Raw genomic sequence first — 22,357 nt, 5'->3', positions numbered from 1 at the left:
TTCAATATTTTTTTAACGCAATATAATATGTATAGGAATAGCTAAGGAGTGGATTTTTTAAAAATATTTTTTCTAGCTCTCCACAAGGCCAGGAGTTTTTTAAACTCCACAAGGCGTGGATTTTTTAAAAATATTTAAGGCTCCATAAGGCGTGGATTTAAAAAAAATTTCTAATTCTCCACAAGGCGTGGATTTTTTAAAAAATAACTTTTTATAACTCTCCAAGGCTTGGATTTAAAAAAAAAATAACTTTTTTTAACTCTCCAAGGCTTGGATTTTTTAAAAAATAACTTTTTCTAACTCTCCAAGGCTTGGATTAAAAAAAAAAACAAGATTTTTTCTAAAGTGATGACGTAACCTCTTGATATAAAATCGGACGAAATTAAGTTTAAGATCTATATTTATATAGGAACCGACAACATATTACACCCTGTACAATATATCGTGGAAATAAAAAGAGATATATAGGCTTTGGGGTACTATTTCCAAAAATCGGACGAACATATATGTGGGAGCTATATCTAAATCTGAAGGGATTTCAAGGAAACTTAGCACACATCATTCTAGACACAATACTGTATGATATTCCAAATTTCGAATTAATCGGACAAACAATGGGAGGTTAATGCATAATTCACATAGAATCGGAAGAAAATATATATGGGAGCTATATCTAAATCTGAACCGATTTCAACGAAACTTAGCAGACATCATTCTTGACTCAATTCAATACCCTATGAAAATTTCGCCTCAATCGGACAAATAATGAGAGTTTGGTACAGCATTTACATAAAATCGGAAGCACACATAGATGAGAGCTATATCTAAATCTGAACGGATTTCAACTAAACTTAACACACTTCAATCTAGGCTCATTTCGGTCCGCTATGTAAAATTTCGTGTAAATCTAATGCCAGATCTAACCTCAAACACCACTCTTCTTTACAATCTAATATCTGCTCTTCCTTGTCTTTTCACGCTATATCTTCTTTTTCTCTCAATTATACTTGTCTCTCTTGTGGTTATTTTGAAATAAAAATAAAAAAGCTATTTAGTTCGACATTTTTCGTTTGATTTAGATTGGTTAGAAAATATTGAAGCTATTAAATGTCGGTCAAAATAGAGCTTGGTTGCCAATTTTTTTTTAATGAATTCAATTTTTTTAAATAAATTATTAACCTTGCTATTTTATTTAAACATTAAAAAATAGAGTCATAAGGATGCAAATCCATAGAAAATACAAATATAATTTCAGATATATACAAATTATTGAAACACTGATAGCAGAGACTAGTAAAGTTAGGAAACGTAGTATTTCAAACATAGACATTTTGAGAAGGTGGAATTGGGTTTTTTTTCTCAGTAAGCAAGCCGATTTAGAATATGTGTAAAAAACAATTAGTAGGTAAGGTAAAATTCTAAAAACCATGTGGCAAAAAAGTAAGGGTCACACCCTTCCCCTTATTTCCCTTTAAAGCAAACAAAATAGAAAACACACATCATTGGCTCAACATTTAATAGGAATGTAATAGGAAAGAAAAAAATAAAATTTAAAGAACACAACAACATTGATCACTACCATAGTACTAGACGACGACAACAACAATGAAAAGAAAAAACAAATTGATTCCAGACTCAAAATGTCCTTTTTCAAACTTACCTGACAGGTGTGTTATCCTTAATCTGTTGCACCAAATCTCCAATCACCTCGTGTTGTATGTAATACAGCATGCGGACACGCAATAATACCCTGTGTATCAAAATAAAAAATATAATTAAAAAATCAAAACAAAAAACAAAAAAAGAAATAGGGAAATAAAATCCAAACAATAACAGAAAAGCACAGAGAGAGTGAGGTAGAGAGAATAAAAAGAGAGTAAAAAGAAAGAGAAAAAAGTGTGTTAGTTCGAAACTAAATTCCTTGCAATTTGGTTAATCAAATAAATTCGATTCCACACGACTCACTTATTCGCGTGACGGCTTAAATGTTTTTTATATGCCCCCTCTAGATATGCATCAGCATCATATTTTTCCTGTTTACTCCAGTGGCTCGGGTCCTGAATATTTTGCAGACCATGTGTACCAAGTTCTTTCTTGGGGGGTTTAACGGCGACAGGAGCGGCGGCCGAAGAATCACCACCACCAGTACTTTCCGGCGTTGGTGGTGCTGTAGCTGAAGAATCTGTGGGTGTTGGTGTGGTACCACCACTCGTAGTAGTTGCTTCACCTTCTTTTTGAGTTTTACCACCATTTCGACCTGTAAGAAATTTTTTAGGATTTGTATTATTATTATTATTTTGATATAAAATGCGATATTTATTGCCATAAATCATCAAATTGTTGAAATTTTGAGTGTAAAAAAAAAAACAATGTAACTTAGAAACCACTAAGGACAGTAGTAAAGTCGGACGGGGCCGACTATATAATACCCTTCACCACTTTGGATATATTCAAGAGATGCATCCAACCTACAGACGTCGCATTTTTGAAGGATGAACTAAAATATCGGCCAAACTTTAGGTCTTTGGTGCACCATTTACTTAAAATCGAACGAAAATATATATGACAGCTATATCGAAATCTGAATCGATTTTTACGAAACTTAGCACACATCATCTTAGACTCAATTCATTGCGCTATACCAAATTTCGTGCAAATCGAAAGATATATAGGGAGTTTGGTGCACCATTTACCTTAAATCGATCGAAAAAATAAATGGCAGCTATATTGAAATCTGAACCGATTTTCACGAAACTTAACTCTAGACTCAATTCAGTACAAAATTTCAAGCAAATCGAAAGATATATATGGACTTGGGCACACCATTTACCTTAAATAGGACGAATATATATATATGGCACCTTTATCGAAATATGAATCGATTTTTCCCAATTTCAATAGGTTTCGTCCTTGGGCCAAAACATATGAGCTGTTCCAAATTTTATCCAATTCGGATCATAAATGCAAGTACAGGTCGCATTTATGATCCGAATTTGCCTCGTCTTCATTTGCCTGTTACACAGATATGCACAAAGACATAATACCCTGTACCACACAGTGTGGTGAAGGCCTCTATAGAAGGCTGAAAGCTCGTCCCTAAAAAGGCTGGACTTCAAAGAATGCTGAGCCTCTATAAAAGACTGGGCTCCATTACAAGGCGGCCCTTATAAAGCTAGAAGGCTGGTCTCCAGAGAAAGCTGGTCCGCAAAAACACTGGTCTCTAAAGAATGCTGAGCCTTGTGAAAGGGTAGAAATAATAGAAGGGTGGAAGACTGAATTTAAAACTCTAATCTTTTATCGCTAGAATGCTATTATTTTGGTTCAGAAGCATGACCTTTTCTAGGTGGAATGCCGACCTCCATTCCACCTAGAAAAGGTCATGCTCCTCTATAGCTGGAAGAGTCAAATCTATTATCGCCTGACTTCTACAGAAAGCTGACCTCTTAAGAAGAGTGCCCCCTAATGACGATGGCTCCATAGAAGCCTGAGCATTGTTAAATGTTGGAATCTATAAAAATGCTGAGGTTCATAGAAGACTGATCTCCCCTTAAAAAAGGCTGGTCTCTGAAATTTTTAAAGGGGTAGAGCCTATAGAAGGCTGGCCTCTATAAAATACTGAGCTCCTTGGAAACTTGGTCCCTAAAAAAGGCTAATCGTCTCTGAATAAGACTTAGCTTTGTGAAAGCGGGGCAGAATTTGTTAAAGGCTGACATCTATAGCCGGAAGGTTTACCTTTACAAAAATGGTGTTCTTCTAAATTTAAAACTCTAATTTTCTAAAATTTACCCAAATGACTATAACTATTTTCTTCAAAGTTACATTGTATTTGTAAAAAAAAATAAATAACATTAAAAAAAAAATAAACATTTTGAAAGTCGAAAAAATAATCAAACAAAAAAAATTATAATAATAATAAATAAAACAAATAACTACTCACAAAATGGTACATGGTTACTAGATTTTTTTTTGTTAAATATAATAGAATAATATATATGTATGTATAAAAAGGATATATGGTACAGTAAGACAGAGCATATTACAAACACATTTTTGGCTACACACATTTCGGTTAAACAAAATTTTACAGCTATACTGACTGAATGACAATAAAATAATTGTCATTATTTTTTTTTTCGTTTTTGAAAACCACATATACACACACGACATAAACACACACTTTTAATATACAATTTTTTAAAATTTATTTTTTTTAATACAATCGAATACGGTTATAATAAATATTTGGAGGACATTTTTTTATAAAGAAAATATTACATGGAATAGATTGTTTTAGTAAGAAACCAGTAAGGAAAGTAGTAAAGTCGGGGACGTGACCGACCCTTCACCACTTTAGGTATATTCAACAGATGTTTCCTAACAAATGTCGCATTTTTCAAATCAAACTGAAAAGTCCACAAAACTTGAAACACATTAGTTAAAAAAAGGCCATATTTTGGGTCTTCAGTGCACCATTTACTGAAAATCGGACCAAACTCTATATGGGAGCTATATCGAAATCTGAACCGATTTCAGCGAAACAGCAGGTTATACTAACTTTAGAACGTTGTGCAAAAGTTTATTTCAATCGACCATATTTGGGAGCTTTGTCGCACCATTTACTTAAAATCGAGCCAAACTATATATGGGAGCTATATCTAAATCTGAACCGATTTTCACGAAACATAGCACACATCGTTCTAGACTCAATTCAGTGCGATATACCAAATTTCGTGCAAATCGAAAGATATATAGGGAATTTTGTGTACCATTTACATGAAATCGGACAGAAATGTATATGGGAGCTATTCCGAAATCTGAGACGATTTTCACGAAACTTAGCACACATCATTCAAGACTCGATTTAGTGCGCTATACCAAATTTCGTGTAATTCGAAAGATAAACAAGGACGTTGGTGTACCATTTACATAAAATCGGAAGAAAATATGTATGGCAGCTATATCGAAATCTGAACCGATTTTCTGGAAACTTAACATACATCATTCTAGACTTAAGTAGGTACGCCATTCCAAATTTCATGCAAATCGAAAGATATATAGGGACCTTGATGCACCACTGATATAAAATCGAACGAAAATATATATGGGAGCTGGACCGATTTTCACGAAACATAACACACATCATTCGAGACCCAATTCAGTACGCTACTCTAAATTTCATGCAAATCGAATGATATATAGGGACTTTGGTACACCATTTACTGAAAATCGGACGAAACTATATGTGGGAGCTGTATCTAAATCTGAACCGATTTTCCAAATTTCAATAGGGCTCGTCCTTGGGCCAATTAAATGGGCTGTACTTTGTTTGCAATTTAACATATGGACAGAAGGACTGCGTAAATCGACTCAGAAAGTGATTCTATGCATATTTTCAAAAGGAACAATGGGTCTATCTTGTTTCCCTTTGCCTGTTACAAACATATGCACAAATACTTAATACCCTGTACCACACAGTGTGGTTAAGGCCTCTATAGAAGGCTGATCTTCATTGAAAGCTGGTTCATAAAAAGACTGGTCTCTAAAGAATTCTGAGCCTTGTGAAAGGGTGGAAATAATAGAAGGGTGGCCTCTAAAAAATACTGATTTTAAAACTCTAATCTTTTATCGCTAGAAAGCTATTATTTTGGTTCAGAAGCATGACCTTCTATATGTGGAATGGATGTCGGCCCTCTATAGCTGGAAGAGTCGAATATATCATCGTCTGACTTCTATAAAAGCCTGAGCATTGTTAAATGTTGGAATCTATAAAAATGCTGAGCTTCATAGAAGACTGAACCCCATAGAAAACTGGCACCTAAAAAAGGCTGGTCTCTGAAATTTGTGGGCTCTAAATAAGGTTGATCACCATGGAAAGCTGGTGGCGTTAATAAAAGGCTAAGCTCTATAGAAGGTCTCTATCAAAAGCCGCGTCTATATACGATGCTAGCCTGTATGCAAGGTAAGTCTGTATATATAAAACTAGATGGCTAGGCTGGACCAGTTAGATAGAAAGCTTATCGTGTACTATAGAAGGCTGAGCTTCCACGGACAGATGTCTGGCATTTTTTTATTTTCTTGAAGACATTTGTAACCGTATTCAATTATATGATATTTTAAAAGAAGCTTACAATTTATTATTTATTAGTTGTTAATTAATATATTAATTACTACACATATTAAATTATCAATTTACTATATTATATTTACAACAAAAATACACTACAACCAGATGTTGTATTTAATTTTTTAAATAGAAAGAATTTAGAATTTCCAAAAAAATATACTAATTACAAAAAAAAAGTTTTGTTAGTTTGTGGTTAGTAAAAATAATTTTTAAGGTTAGTTTAGAGAGAGAGAAAGGATTTCCGGGTTTACAATAAACTTTTCATATTAATTTACAAAAATAGATTTCTTTCTGAATAATTTTGGTTTTTCTCTTTGCCAAAAAAAGTGTAGTGTGTTTTGGCGTGCTTTGTTTTTTTTCTGGAAGGGAAATTATTTTCAAAATTGACTACCATCCGTGCAGTTGATTTGATTGATTAATCGATCATCATCGTTTTCTTTTTTAAATGTGCGTGTGTTTGTAGCTACTTTATTGTTTACCGTACCTTTTGCATTCCTACCTCGTGGCACCAGATTATGGAGGCCACTATGATCCCTGCTGATTTTTGTCACCTCACCATCCTCGGTGGGCGTTATGAGATCCCAGATAAAGGTTTTGATTTTTTCATCACCCTTGTAGACTTGCAAACAATAGAGGAGCTAAAGCGAGAGAAGAAAAAAATTATGTTAAAAATTGTTGTATAAAATTAATGAAAATTCTGGTAAAAAATTTGGTATTCTTCCATCAGTTGTTGAGAATTAGTTTTTCTCAGCGAAAACCTAAAGTTTTCTCTATATTAGCATGGTTGGTCATCATTTTTGGGTTGGGTTAGAAGAAATATGAAATGGTTTGAGAGCGTATATAGAGTACCGTGAGTGCAAAATTGAATAGCCGATTGCCATGACGTATTAAAAAAAAATGATAAAGAAAACCCTGCTCTAAGAGCTACAAGGCTGGGTTTTTTCAAGAGCTACAAGGCTGGGTTTTTTCAAGAGCTAAAAGGCTGGTATTTCGGATTATATGTTTGGCCTGTTATTGATAGAAGATGATCGTTCTACGTCTAAAAGTCTAACCCTTGTTTAGATGGAAATTGGCCCTCAAGATGTAAATGGTTGACCTACCATATATAGAAGGCTAGATTTTGATAAATAGATAAAATGCTCCTATAGATGATATCCCCCAAAGAAGACAGGTTGATCAAAAAAAAAAAAAAAACTGGCATCTGTAGAAGACAGAACTCTATAAAAGACCTAGCTCCATAGAAGGCTGGCCTCTCTAAAAGACTTAGTTCTGTAGAAGGCTGACCTTTATAGAAAACATGCCTCTATATAAGGCTGGCCTCTACAGAAAACTGACCCCTTTAGAAGCCTGACGTCTACAGGCTGGTCTCAATAAAATGCTGAGTTTCGTAGAAGGCTGGCTCTGTTGAAGCCTGAACTTCATAGAAGAATCATCTCTATAGAAAGCCGAGCTCCACAAAAAGCTGGCCCCTAAATAGGGCTGTTCTCTACAGAAGACAGTCTTCTCAAGAAGGCTGGGCTCTATAGAAGGGAGGAATCCTGAACCAGAAAATCCAAGTACAAGGCTTGGATTTAAAAAATATATATATTTTTCTACAAGGCGTGGATTTTTCAAAGGGAAGAAGCTGGCGTCTATAAAAGGCTGAGATACAACCATGCCCGTTGTACCTTTGGGTATGGTTGTGTCTTGAACGAACCAAAGATGTTGTTCATGCAGCCTTAGGTCAAAATACGCGCGGCCTGACTCTTAATGCTGAGGCCCAGAGGTCTAAGTTCAGCATTGCGTTCAGAGCTGCACTTGGCTCCTGTCATAAGAATCGTTGCGTCTCTTTGTAGTTTACCTATTTTGCTGGATGTCGACTAGTGGCGCAGGCACTTCAACTAAACAAGAGAACCATGGGAAAGGATGGGCCTTACTACCACGGCGTTATACAACCAGTGTATTGTCGATGGTTTTAGCCCCCCAACTTTTCCCAATGGAGTTCTAGCATGCATAGAGTGCTATCTGCCCCCTCTTCGACCGTTCCTCCGCATAAGCTACGACTTTGATACCTTTTGCCGGCCAGTTCCATCATTATGTTGTTAATTACCAATAGCCATAGCAATGGTGAGAGCACCCCGCCCTCAGGAGTACCTCTTGTTACTGTTTTCTTGATTTTCGTATCGCCTACATTTGAATTTTTATTCCAACCAAAGCATTTTATCTATCCAACCAGTAAGGGTTTAAGGTATGATAACTTTTTTAAGTGAGTGGGGTTTACGGACTCAAGTTTATCGAGAAGGGAATCCAACGTAAAGTTCGAGTTTTCCATATTCCTCTCAATATATAACTTACCACCTCATACGGGGCAGATTCCACAGACTTGTGTGAATTGCTAAGAGAGGTGGGGTCTACACGACTCCTAATCTTCAGGTCGATCAATCTTTCGAGAGTCTTGAAGAGAAAGGATGATAGGCTTATGGGGTCTATAGCCCTTTGGTGCAGAGAACAGACTTGGTTTACCTGCTTTGGGAATGTAAGTAACCTTGACCTCGTTTCGAGATTCATGGTAAGCTAATGGGTCTATAGTCCTCTGGTGTAGATTGACTTGGTTTACCCGCTTTGGGAATGTAAGTAACCATTACCCTCGTTCCATAGACCCGGAACGCACGAGAGAGTCAAGCACGACGTATAGATCTTCTCAAGGATCTGATATTGGTGAGGCAAATTGAAGCATCGCCGATGCGATTTATATGGTTTGAATGTGTTGACTACCGCCCAGCGTATCTTATTTCTGCCAATGAGATTCAAATCTATAGTCGCAAGAGGTTGAGTGTCATCACATTCAATGTTGATGGTATCCACACATCTTTGCAACCTAGGAAATGGGTTTCCGCTAGGAGGTTAAGAGTCTCAGAACCGGAGTTCATCGTCCACGCTCCATCTTGTTTCTTGATACTCACGATGGATTTCGGATCGTTCGATAGTAATCTTCGAAACCTAACAACGTCGTTAACTCCTTCTATCGACTCACAGAAATTTATCCAAGAATTTATCTTTGCACGCTTAATCTCACTCTTGTATTTGTTGAAAGTAGCTCTATAGTCAATATCGAGAAAATTGAAGCTTATTTTTTAATGATAGAAGTTTGGCCTTCCACAGACAGATGCCTGGCCTTCTGAAGAGCCTGCAGCCCGTCCTTAGGTAGAAAACTGATATTAAATGACCGAATGTCTGGCATTTCTATAAATATATGTCAAGACTTCATAGCCAAATTGTCTAGCTGGAAGAAAGCAAACTGATAATCTATATATGGAAGACCTGTCCTGATATGGCTATTATTTTGCACGGTACTCTATACATACATATAATAATATAATTTTTTTCTAACTTACAATTATCCGTGAACAGTCTTCAACGTTAATATCACGCCATCCACGTTTGAATTGTCCCAATTCCAAGATTTCTGGCCAGCGGCCCCAGCTGTAAAAGAGAAAAAAGAAGAAGGTTAGGTTAGTACTTCGTTTAACCACAGATGTTTTGTCAAATTTTTTGTTATGGTCTCCATCAGTTTATGTGAGAAGTTTTGTTTTACTCAGCGAAAACCTATAGTTTCCTCAATATTAGCATGGTTGATCATCATTTTGGAGGTACAAATTATGGTGCGGGCGGATTTAAAAAATATTACATAGGTTAGGGCATAGAAAATAAGAAACCTGCCATATAATTCATATTCTATAGAGACAATTTATTCAGGTTAAAAATGTTCTGTATAGAGAGAGAGAGAGAGGGAGAAAATTTTACGGAGAATATGTTTTCTACATAGTAAATATATTGCGGATATTGTCTACAAAAATGTTGTCGATAACAATTATTTAATTTTAAATATTTATAAAAATTCCCTCCTCCTTTCGACCTCCTCCAGACTTATATTTCTTTTCAGTATTTTCCAATTTCATATTTAAAATATAGATTTTACGCTGCAGCATTTTCTCTTCTTTCTCTAGGGCCATTAGTTCATTTTTCTTTTCGATATATTGACGCACACTAGGCGCCTCATATCTCTCCAATTGTTGTCGCAGATTCTCTAAAGCTTCCATATCCTTTTGATTTTCTTTTTCCACAATTCCCGCTTCCTTTTCCAATTTACCGATGGCCTTAATAACCTCTACTGTCTTTTGATGTAATTGTCCCGATTCCATTTCTATGCTCATCATAATTTGTTTCGCTTCAGTCATGGCCAGAGATGCTTTACCCGTGACCGCTTTCAATCCCGACATATGCATATTTTTCTCATCCAACGAAGATAAAAGTTCGCTACGTTTTATCATCAATTTTTCAAAATCAATTGCCGTGAGGATGCCACTTAAATCGGATTTTGTTAGTAATTCAGCGCGTACATGTTGACAGCTATCCTGCAGCGATGTTATCTTCAAACGCATTGTGGCCAATAGGGCTCGGGCATTTTTAATCCAATTATTTACAAATTTACGTAATTTGCGTTCCAATTGTTTCTCGGTGGCGGAATTAAGAAATTCCAGATCCTGTCCATCGCGCATAAAATGTAATTGGAAATTTGTGATGGTTTCCAGGGTCTCTTCGTACATGAAACGCATTTCTTCCATGTGGCCGCGTAGTACCTTTATTTCCCTGGAAGCTGTGGAAATGACTACAAATTAATATCGATTTCAATGGGGGGACAACAGGTCTACCACCTGTTACCTTTGCTCTCGATTTCCTTGACCCGTTTTTCCACATCATTGGCTGTCTTCTCGGCCATATCGGCCTTGGCACGAAAATTTAGCCTATAATCATAGGCCGTTTTCTTTTGTGAACTTCCCGTTGTGGTGGTCACATGCGAGCGTGACATTGACGCCCTTGTTCTGGTGCCCAGGGAACTGCTTACCGATTGTGTTGATCCCAACTCAGGCTTTCGACCACGTGAACTTGCATTGTGAGCTGTTGCTCGACGCTGTTGCAGACCTATCAATAGCTTTGGATCATTTTTCTCTAGAAAATCACTAAGATAAAGATTTTCTAAACGTGCCATTGCCAAATCCCGATTAACATCTTGAAGAGCTTGATAAAGTTCTAGGGCATCTAATTTGGCCAAACGTTCATCCTGTTCGCCTTCGGCTAATTGAAAGAACATTGGTAGCTGTAGGCTATTGATAAATGTTTCCAAAGCCAAATTGGCCTCTTCCTGTTGGGAGAGTGCAGCTAAGGCTGCGCGGCCACCACGTGATAATGAACTGGGATTGGTGTTGCTACCACCAGCACCCCCTGACGACGCCGCATGACGAAAAATTGTTTCTGTACGCGATGAGTTTTGGGAACTGCTGAATAATGTCATGATGATATTAAGGAGGAGTGGGAAAGTTTTCAAAAACTATATATATATTTTTTTTTTTTTTTGAAAAATTCATTTTGAAATGTCACAATTGCATAGACTACTTTCATTTCAATATTTTCCAATATTTTGCCTTGGCAACACTTTTTTCCATATAGGATTTTTTTGACTTGGCAGCACTTTTTTCTATATAGGAAAAAATTCTTAGCTACACTTTTTTCTATAAAGAAAAAAATCTTGGCATCACTTTTTTCTATACAGAAAAAATGTTTGCCTTGACAACACTTTTTTCTTTTGCATTGGCAGTACTTTTTCCTATGGACAACATTTTGTTCTATATAAGAAAAAAGATTGCCCTGGCAGCACTTTTTCCTATATAGACTTTTTCTTTGGCAGCATTTTTTCCTATATAGACTTTTTCCTTGGCAGTACTTTTTTCTATATAGGAAATGTTTGCTTGGCAGCACTTTTTCCTATATAGAAAATATTTTTGACCTCTGCAACATATTCTCTAAAAAAAATTAAAAAAATATATTTGGACCCACCCCCTCCCTCCATCCCTGCACCTATGTAATATTTATTTAAAAAAATAATAATAATTTTCAACTTTAACTTACCCAAACGACAGCAGACCCTTCTCCACCTTGAAACATTCCGACTTCGCCCAATTACCATATTGTATCTCATCCAAACCCAACGCAGCCAATGCATCACGTTCCCTTGGCACATATTCCTCGTTGGCTTTCTTATCACGACCGCGTTCACGTTTCTCTTTGCGTGAACGTCTTGTCGAACGGATACCAATGCCACCCTCTTCATCGCTATTCTCATTCGATGACTCCTCGGAATTCATTTCCATAACATCTTCATGACCGTAACGTTTTATTTGTGTACGACGTCTTGGTTCGGATATTACCAAATCTTCAGTTTCATCACGTTCCACAGCATCGGGATCGATGTCCGCCTTCTTTGCCCATTTCGTCCAAAAGTCCGGATCATCAATGGTAATATCAGAACGATTGCCAGAAGCGGCAAATGAGGCCTTTGAGAACGTGGAACCTTTTTCCGATTCCATGGTAATAACTTGGGTACGTCTCTTGAGAATTGAATCGATATCTTCTTCACAGAATTTATCGCCGGCATTGTCATCATCCATGACAGCGCCATAGGCACCCTTCTTGAGCAGATCTTCAATTTCCTTCTTTGTCAGCTGTTTATTGCTACCATCTTTGGAATTTTGTGTGTTCATCGATTGCAGGACAGCCTTGTCGAGACCCAATTTGAGCGAGGCCTTATCGAACATTTCCCGCTCATAGGTGTTGCGACACAACAGACGGTAGATCTTGACCATTTTACGTTGGCCAATACGATGACACCGGGCCTGGGCCTGTAAATCGTTTTGCGGATTCCAATCGGAATCATAAATGATGACAGTATCGGCAGCTGTTAAATTAATACCCAAACCACCGGCCTTGGTGCAGAGCAAGAATACAAAACGATCCGAGCCGGGTTTGGAGTAGCGATCAATGGCCTCTTGACGCAAATTGCCACGAATACGACCATCGATACGCTCAAAGGGATATTTGCGATAGATCAGATAATCTTCGAGAATATCCAGACAACGAACCATCTGCGAGAAAATCAAAACGCGATGACCATTCGCTTTCAGTTTGGGCAACAGCTTATCGATGAGGACCATTTTACCCGAGGACTGAATAATGTTCTTGTAGTACGATTCATTATCTTCGCCGTGTTGATTGCGATAATCGTATTGGATTTGTTCTTCGGCACCGTTCAGCAGATAGGGATGGATACAGCACTTACGCAGCTCCATCATGGTGTTCATTAGGTTGGGAATATTTGCCGAAGTGGTTCCCTTCTTCAAGAAGGCGAAATTCTGTTCCAAAATACCGCGGTAATATTTCTTCTGGATATTTGTCAATTCCACCTCGATAATGGTTTCCTCCTTGGGAGCCAACGACTTCTCCACGTCATCCTTCAATCTGCGCAACATCATGGGTTTGAGCAGGGCCTGTAGCTTGTTGACCTCCTCCTCGGTACGTAGACTACCAAATTCCGACATAAATTCTTCAGCCGAAGAAAATTGACTTGGTTCCAAGAAGTTTAACAGCGAAAACAATTCACCCATATTATTTTGCAATGGAGTACCGGACAGCAGGACCCTATGTTCCAAATTCAATTGCCTCAAACCATCCAATAACTTACAGTTACGATTCTTGAGTCGATGGGCCTCATCGATGACACAGAGGCGCCAATTGAATGGCTTCAAATCCATGTGGTCGGTGACAATCATTTCAAAGGTGGTGATTAGTACATTGAACTTCACCGGTTCCTTGAGCATCTTGCCCGATTCGGTCTTATAGAAAAATTCATAATCTTGGATCATCTGTTTGCTGGTCACCGAACCATGATAGACGACAATGTTCATATCGGTCCAGCTCTCAAATTCACGCTGCCAATTTGGTATGGTGGAGAGCGGGGCAATTACCAGGAACGGACCCCGTATGCCATATTCATAGACGGAGTGGACAAATGTCAAACTCTGTATAGTCTTGCCCAGACCCATTTCATCGGCCAGGATACAATTGTGCGAATTATACCAAGAGAATTTTAACCAATTCAAACCCTCCAGCTGATAGGGTCTCAAGGTGTTGCCACCCTTATAGACGGGGGTCTTTTCCAGCTTCTTCCACTGGTCGGGTGTGGGCCTGCGTTTACCCTTCCACTCGGAGCGTGGTGGTATCTTGTTGAAACGTAAATATTGTTCGATTTTCTCCTCATCGACATCCTCCTCCAGTTCCCAGGTGCAATCTTCGTAGGGCAACGACTTCCATTTGACCAGATAATGTTTTGTGGTCTCACCGGTCTGTTCATCGGTGTGCACCGACATATCGAGGACACGATCGACCTCAACAAAATCAGGATTGAAATATTCCTCATCGAGAGTTTCGAAGCTCATCTGTTGGGCCTGTTTCTGTTGGAAGCGGCGAATTTTGGCACAAACACGACGATCACCCTTCAGCAGCTCCTCTTCGGTGCGCCATTCGCAGTGCAGATAGGAGAAGTTACGATATTTAACCAAATATTCTTCGACTTCGATGAATACAGGTTCGGGTTTTGGTTTTTCTTCATCCTTTTCGGATTTTTCCACTTTATCATCATCAGCAGCAGTTTCCTTCTTATCTTCTTGTGACTCCTCTTCTGGTTTCTTAGCATCTTCGGAGCTGGACTCTTTAGTTTCATCGTTGCTGCTGCTGGTGGCTGTTGTGGCCTTCTTTTCTTCTTCATCGGCGTTTTCAGCGGCCGCATCAACTTCCATGGCTTCACTGCCATGCTCTTTTTCTTTCTTCTTTTCTTCTTCTTTTTCATTTTCTACCTCACCCTCTTTCTTAACTTCTGGCTTTTTCTCCTCCTCCTCATCAACATCCATGGCTTCGGCGAAAGCAGTGGCTTCATTTTCTTCCTTCTTCTCCCCGGTGGTTGTGGCTTCGTCATTTTCTTTTTTAGTTTCAGCTTCATCCGCCTTGGATTTTTCATTCACTTCTTCCTCTTCTTTTTTAACCACCTTTTCCTTCGCCTCCTCCTCTGTGCTGCTGACATCCATTTTTTCTTCTGTTTCTGTTGCTGTGGCATCTTCAGTCTTCATGTCATTCTCTTTGGATTTCTCCGTTGAGGGGGTGGTGGTTTCATCTCCACCTTCTTGTTCTTCCTTTTCGGATTTTTCTTCATCTTTCTCGGTTTCTTTCTTTACTTCCTCTTCACCTTCTGCTTTGGCAGTTTCTCCCTCATCTTTTGTTTCTGACGAAGACCCCTTCTCCTCCGCACCCTCTTTTTCTTTCTTTATCTCCTCTCCACCTGCTTCGGTCACCTTGACCTCTTCTGCCTCCTCCTTCTCTTCTTTTGGTGGTGGTGGGGTGGGAGGATCTGGCAGTAGTTCTCGTTTACCCATCCTTACAGCCAATACATATTGGACCACCATACTATCCTCATCGCCGGTGTTGATGTAGACATAATTCGGCTTGGCTGAGGCCGTGGGTGCCACGGTAGCATCCTGCGACTTTTCCGATTTCTCTTGCAGTATTGAGGGTGTTGTAGTGCTGGATGTGGCCTCACCACCACCTCCCTGCATATCTTCGGCCAAATTGGACTTGTCATCGGTGGTGGTGGCTGGTTCCTGATTACTGTCTCCACATCCTCCGGCAGCGGAACTAGTGGCCGCCTGTTGCAGGGCATTTTCTCCATCACTGGAATTACTGCTTACCGCGGCGGTGGCAGCTGCTGCCGATGATGTGGAGGCAGCAGCCGATGACGCTGCTGCAGCTCCCTTTTTGTCCTTCTTCAAGGGCGAAGCCCCCAACAGAGATTCCGTCTCTTCATCGGAAAAGCGTAACATTACATCGTCGATATATTTTTTGCGTTGAGTATTGCGCGAGGAACGACGCTTACTCGTATCCAATTCAGATTCTGGCGGTGGTGAAGGTGGTGGTGTCCTCTCCAGATTATCATCTTCACCATCGGATTCGGGTACAATGCGGCCACGATTGCGACGCTTCTTCAAAGCCCTCGCCGAGAGATTACCGCCACGACTACGTCTGGGTCTACTACTGCTGCCGCCGCCTTCACCTTCATCACCTGTACCGCCGCCTCCGCCACCACGACCTCCACGTCGTTTCTTTTTGGCTCTCGTCGGAGTGGCAGTGGTATCGCCTGCTGAATCGGGTATGGAGTCTACAGTTTCATCACCCACCTCTGTATTTCCGCCGCCGCCAGTATCAGCGGCAGCACCCTCACCTTTGGGTATCTTCGAGACGGGTATATCATCATAATCTTGTGGTTCTCCGCCGTCTAGGGTGGTGGTTGTAGTTTTCAACACAGCCGCCTCATCAGAGGTTGTGGTTTCGGGTTTATTTTCCGAATCCTGTTCCTCGGAGGTTTCCGCATTAGATTCAGTGGATTTCTCCACCAAGGGTTTGTTGTCTTCAGTTTCACTACCCTCAGCTGTTCTATCGGCGGCGCCACCACCCTCGCCCCCATCATCGGACAATTTCTTTTTGCGTGCTGTGTTGCTGCCGTTACGTTTACGAGCCGCTGCTGGGGTGGTTCCATCGGCGCCCTCCTGGCCTTCCTTGATTTTCTTGGCCTTAGGGGTGCGTTCGCGTGGCGGCTTGTTGGGATCTTTGGGTGTTCTCGGTTTGCGGGGTTTCTTTTTCTTGCCGCCCGCATCTGTGGAGGTGTCCAGCTCATTGGCCGAGTGAACATCTTGGGAATGTTCACCACCCTCCCCTTCATTGTATTCGGTCATGCCGACTACGGAATTATCTCCGGCCCCCTGAGTGACACAATCTTCGGATACGGGCAGTTGATTGGGTGGTATTGGGGTCATCTGACTGACAACATTGCCACTTATATCCATCAGCTCACTGCTGTTGGGGGTGGCCCCTCCAGCTCCTGCTGCTGCCGCCGCCGCTTTGTCACCTTTCTTGACACGCGGCTTACGTGGTTTGTTGGTCCCCTTGCCACGTCCACGTCCTGTGGTGCTGGACACCTGTGGCGATTCAATCATTTGTTGTTGCATAATGGCTGAGGGTGGACCAAACAGTTGCGGTGGCATCGACTGATAGAAGAGACACTGAGGTCCACCAACACACTGGTCGTTGATCTCGTGTTGTTGTACCATATTGATGCGTTCCTGAATGCGCATAATCTTCTCCTGCTGATCATGTTGAGGTGGCATACAATAGAGTTCTTGTAGTTGCTGCTGCAGGGCAGCGATTTCCTGTTGATGCATCATCGGCGGTGGCGGAGCATGATGATAGGGTGTATAACCCATGTGGCCAGCTTGTGTTGGTGGCGGTGGAGGATATGGTGGCATCATTGGATGTGGTGGTGGGGGCATGCCAAGTGGTGTCAGTTGCGGCTGTTGGCCGGGCGGGACAACGGTGCTACCATCGGCGGCATATGTTGGCAGCGTGGTAATTCCAGGAGTTGTGGTTGCCGTTATGCCGATGCCGCTGGTTGGAGTTGGGGTAGCTGTTGTCATTACCGGCATTGGAGGGTTGGGGGGTTGTGGACCCCCGCCGGCTGTGGTTTGTGCTGGAAGTGTTGTCACACCACCACTTGTTTGTTGACCCACCATAATTGAGGGTGGTGCGGAAGTATCCATGCTGCTGGTGGTTACGGGTGGTGGAGTTATCTCCGATTTAGATTCCAAGCCCTTTGGCGTATCTGCCATTTTGTCCTCACCAGCCACTGGCTCTATTGGCGGCTTAGTGGTGGTGTTAAGAGTATCCGCTTCGTGTATCTGCTCTTTGTTGATAATGTGATCCTGCGTATCTGCCGCACCACCACCAACATTGTTGGAGTCCTCAGCACTCCGTGAAATTTCTTCTTCTTTACGAAGGGATTCGGGATTTGTCACCTCATGTGTGGGCTTCTCCGGGGCCATTAGCTCCTCTGGCGGCTTATCATGTTGCTGTACCGCTGCCATGGCTCCCATAAATGAACTTTGCGAATTACTATCCACCATGAGGCTGGCATGGGGTGGATTGGCCGCGGCTGTGGAAGATGCGACCGACACAGAGACTGCAATGGTGGTGGTATTGCCGCCGCTGGCCACTGCCGCACTATTCGAAGACATGGAATTGTTGTCGAAAAGACTTGCGCCAGCGCTATCCAAAATACCACCCGAAGAAGAACCACCACCACTACCGACACTAGTGCTGGAGGGTCCTGTCGTGGCACTTGTGCAAAGTGGTCCAGTACCTGAATTCGAATTAGAATTCAATAGACCTACAGCACCTCCAGCGCCATTACTGCTATTGTCCATGGCCGCCGCAAGGGTGGGGACATTATGGCTGCTATTTATCGAACTTTGCGAATTGCTGTCGTGTATCGAGGTGGGATGATTGTTCACGGTGCTATTCGTGGAGGAGTTGCTGCTGCTGTTGTTGCTATCATTAGCCGCCACTGCCAGGGTGGACGAGTCATTGGAATTGGCAGTTTCATTGAGTATGCCACTGATCAGATGATGTTGGGTGGGGGTGGAGGGGGTTGATGGCGGTTGTGGATGCTGCTGCTGCGATTGTTGTTGCTGTTGTTGATTAGCAGATCCCATGCCAGTTGAAGGTAATGGAGATGATACATGAGCAGGTGACATGGTGCTTGGTTGATGTTGTTGTTGTGGTGTTGAAGCTATGGAAGATGGTGTGGATTCCTGTTGTTGTTGCTGTTGCTGCTGCTGTTGTTGTTGGGGTTGTAACATTGAGGAAAATGGATCTTGGCTACCATATTGGGGAGGTTGGGATGATGAATGTTGCTGTTGTTGTTGTGGCTGGGGTGGAGAAACATGTTGCTGCTGTTGATAACTAGGTTGATGTTGTTGTTGCTGCTGCTGTGTTGGATGCATTGGTGAAGGTTGCTGCTGCTGTTGTTGTTGCTGATGATGTGGTGGCGCTTGATGAGGACTTCTCTGCTGATGTGTTTGCTGCTGCTGTGGATGATGTGGACTTTGCTGCTTTTGTTGTTGCTGCATTTGGCTGCTTGGTGGCTGTAATGTCACCGCAGATGATTGCTGTTGTTGCTGCTGCGTGTGATGCTGTGCCTCCACATTCCTGGCCTGTTGCAATGAGGGTGATGTTGAGTGGTGGTGCTGCATCTGATCACCGGGACCACCCATTTGATTATGTCCTCCCGGTGTGGTCATGTGATGCAATGTCATACCGCCAGCGGATGGTGGTGGCTGATGATGCATGGGTGACATTGAGGCAGCTTGATGTGACTGTTGCTGCTGCTGGGAATTTGATGCTGATGAGGATGATGTATTGCCCACAATATCATTGATGGAATGCTGCAATTGTTCGGATAAATGTTGTTGCTGATGTTGGTGTTGCTGCTGTTGTTGTTGTTGTTGCTGATGCTGTTGTTGTTGCTGATGCGAATGTGGTTGAGTATGAGGAGGTGTTGATTGCTGCTGGCCTGCTTGAGACACCGGTGTGGTCAGTTGGCCAATGCCATGGGGTGTGGGCGTTTGTCCCGCACCTTGTTGCCCAGCAACTGATGCTTGTTGCTGTTGCAATTGTTGTTGCTGCTGATGATGTGTGGGTGGTGGTGCTCCATACATAGCCATTTGTTGTTGATGTTGTTGTTGCTGCTGCTGTGGATGTGGCATTTGCGGTGGAGCTGTCATTTGACCCACACTCATGGGATTCGGTGGCCCCTGCTGCTGACTTTGTTGCATACTCAAATGAGCCGACCATTGCTGATGTTGTGGCGACACTGGCATACGTGGTCCCATGGGACCATGTTGAGCTGCAGCCGCCGCCGCTGCTGCTTGCCTATAGGCCGAGGGATAATCCATAGGACCGCCAGCCGATAGACCTTGGCCAGGCATTACCATTTGTTCCAAGGCCTGCAAGGTATTAACCGGCGTCGAACCACCCGACTTGGAGCTGGGTGGACCACCGGCCGTTGTTGGTTGCCGTGGTGAAGATAGGCCCACCATACCCGATATACTATGATGTGTGGTTTGTTGTTGTTGCTGCTGCTGTTGTTGTTGCTGGGTACTGGGCGAATTCACACTCGGCTGTTGCTGCTGCTGTGACTGCTGCTGAGGCGAAGGTCCCTGCTGCTGTTGACTGCTAGGTGGTTTGGCCGGTGACATTCCTGGTCTTGGCGACATTTGAGGGTGGGGTGACATTGTTGGTGGCCTCGGTGACATCTGGGGCGAAAGTTGTGGAAATGGTGCCCTGTATTGAGGCGATGCTGTGGCCTGATGTTTGCCCGCCGATGTCATGTACGATGGCGCTCCTCCCACCGGTTGTTGTTGAGGTGGAAGCTGGGGCTGCTGTTGGGCTTGTTGCTGCTGATGTAGACCACCATATGTGGGTGGCCCGACACCCATGTGGGGTGGTGGCAATTGCTGATGCTGGCCCGCTGCTTGCATGAGGCCAACATGATTTTGTGATTGCTGCTGCTGCTGTGGTTGTTGTTGCTGTTGCCCCTGCTGAGCTTGCAGCAAATGGGCAGTACTTTGCTGCTGTGGTGTACCCAACCCAGGAGGTACACCATGCTGTTGTTGCATGCTAGGTGGTGGCTGTTGCTGCTGCTGTTGTTGTTGTTGTGGTCCAGGACCACCCACCATATGCGAACCCAGCTGACCAGCCTGCTGCTGGGCACTGAGATGATGACTGGGCACACCACCAGGTGTTGCTGCTCCACCTGGCACATGTTGCCCATAGGGACTTGGCTGATCCAGTCCAGCATGGCCATAACCCACATGCTGGGGCGCCGATCGACTGGGTTGATGCTGCAAGGGAGCCCCATAGGGGACACCATAGCCCTGGGGTGCACCCGTTACACTCGAACCGGTGGGCACAACCCCACCAGGTCCTGGGGTCAACGGTTGGCCGGGTGTGGTCGAGTAGAGGGGATGTTGGCTGGGAGCTTGTGGATAATGTTGAGGCGGCAGGCGTGATTGTTGGTTTTGTTGCTGTTGTTGTTGCTGCTGCTGTTGTTGTTGTTGTTGCTGGGGCGTAGGTGCTTGTTGCTGCTGTGGTTGTTGTTGCTGTTGTTGTTGTGTGAGGGCACCATAGCCACCGGCTGGGCCAACATTTGGTCCAGGCTGCTGCAGCAGACTGCTCATCATGCCTTGCTGTGAGCCATAGGGTAGTTTTTGTTGATCCTGTTGGCCATAGGCGGGCATGTGTTGACGATAACTAGAGAAAAAACGGAAAGAAAGATAAGAAGAGGAACGAGGATAAAGAAAGTAGGGGACCTGGAGGTTGATGATGACTTACCTTGGCTGTGTTGCAGTTTGCCTTTGCTGTGTCGGTGGCCCCGCCTGGGGATGACCATAAGCTCCTAGTGTGGCGCCTGGATATGCTCCGGCCTGGCCGGGTACAGTGGGAGCGGCACCCCAACCGCTCAGATCCCCCATACCCATGCCGGCATGTTGATCGGCGGCACTTAGGCCATAAATGTTATCCGCCGTTGGTTGATACGTAGGATATTGGGGCTGTTGTTGTAATGGATGGGGGCCTCTGTGTCGGGGATAGCCACCGGGTGGTCCCATCGCCCGTGGAGATGCGGCAGCCGCAGCTGCTGCGGCAGCGGCTGGATCATAGCGGTAATAGGGATCTCTGGAAAAAAAAGAACACAAAAATTAATTTAATTTTGAGGGGGGAGTAGGAGTTTGGTAGCTTACCCTTGATGATTTCCGTGAAACATATTTTGGGCATTGCCATCCATCAGTTGTAGACGCACACAAAAATATAGAAAATTGTGTCTCTACTTGATAACCAAAAAAATATATATATTGTAGAACTATCGAACTTCGACGACTTCTTCCGTTGGGGGATTTCCTTTGAGTTTAGGGGGGGAAGTTGTTTTAAAGGAATTCAAAAAAAATCCTTATGGTTTTTTGGTTATTTTAAAAAATACATTTTCAAAGTCATCATATTTTGTTGTTGGAATTTTGCGAGAGCATTCGTCGTATGGAGATGAATTTTTGAATTTATGTTGTTGTTGTTAAAATATATATACGGAACGAAACAGCACAGGACACATTAAAAAAATTGAATAATTTCAGTTGAAATTTTGCCACTCAATAAAATATTTATATTGATTTTGCAAAATTGGGGAAAAGATGTGTGTGAGAGGTGGTGGAGCGGGATTGCTGTTTTTCTCTATTCTCGAATTTGCTGACAGACAGAGAAGTGTCCCCAGCAGTCCAGTTGAAATTTGTTGATTTTATTTTTTCCTGGAGTTGTTGTTGTCCGTCTACTTGCTTGCAGGAAAAATGTTATTGTTGTAATTTAGCTTCGCCGCTGGTATAGTTGTTGTTGTGTTTTACAAAGTCCTATACTTTTTTGTGTGTGTTTTACTTT

General features: G+C 42.3%; 2 protein-coding genes and 1 non-coding gene across 3 annotated transcripts in view; all 3 read right to left on the bottom strand.

Annotated features, from left to right (window-relative positions):
• LOC133324061 (uncharacterized) overlaps window positions 1-21,754 on the bottom strand; it is a 60,987-nt gene extending 39,233 nt beyond the window's left edge. Inside the window, exons 1-8 of the mRNA XM_061532946.1 lie at window positions 21,676-21,754; window positions 21,269-21,610; window positions 18,878-21,187; window positions 12,071-18,838; window positions 9,499-9,586; window positions 6,609-6,762; window positions 1,966-2,257; window positions 1,661-1,750 (exon numbers count right to left, since the gene is read on the bottom strand). Of these exons, the coding sequence (XP_061388930.1) occupies window positions 1,661-1,750; window positions 1,966-2,257; window positions 6,609-6,762; window positions 9,499-9,586; window positions 12,071-18,838; window positions 18,878-21,187; window positions 21,269-21,610; window positions 21,676-21,719 (10,088 nt within the window). The 5' untranslated portion in view covers window positions 21,720-21,754. The remainder of the gene's footprint in view (window positions 1-1,660; window positions 1,751-1,965; window positions 2,258-6,608; window positions 6,763-9,498; window positions 9,587-12,070; window positions 18,839-18,877; window positions 21,188-21,268; window positions 21,611-21,675) is intronic.
• Window positions 9,666-9,752, bottom strand: LOC133324065 (small nucleolar RNA U6-53/MBII-28). Its single transcript, XR_009754113.1, has one exon. It is a non-coding gene; the product is annotated as a small nucleolar RNA U6-53/MBII-28 (small nucleolar RNA).
• LOC133324049 (coiled-coil domain-containing protein 113) lies at window positions 9,985-11,456 on the bottom strand. Its single transcript, XM_061532933.1, has 2 exons — window positions 10,826-11,456; window positions 9,985-10,760 (listed from the first exon to the last, which is right to left on the bottom strand). The coding sequence occupies exons 1-2, from the start codon at window positions 11,454-11,456 to the stop codon at window positions 9,985-9,987; spliced, it is 1,407 nt and encodes a 468-aa protein (XP_061388917.1).
• Window positions 21,755-22,357: the final 603 nt, after the last annotated feature.

This window comes from Musca vetustissima, unplaced genomic scaffold (genome assembly GCF_032173495.1).
Source record: "Musca vetustissima isolate MV318-11 ecotype Yass unplaced genomic scaffold, APGP_CSIRO_Mvet_v1 utg9295, whole genome shotgun sequence".
NCBI lineage: Eukaryota > Metazoa > Arthropoda > Insecta > Diptera > Muscidae > Musca > Musca vetustissima.
This window is presented reverse-complemented; position numbering and strand designations above follow the sequence as displayed.

Bases quoted from the DNA above. Each gene is read 5' to 3' on its own strand.
- LOC133324049 (XM_061532933.1), bottom strand. From the start codon at position 11,456: ATGACATTATTCAGCAGTTCCCAAAACTCATCGCGTACAGAAACAATT. The intron at 10,761-10,825 runs GTAACAGGTGGT...TCATTTCCACAG, and splicing joins CAAGGAAATCGAGAGCAAAG to CTTCCAGGGAAATAAAGGTA.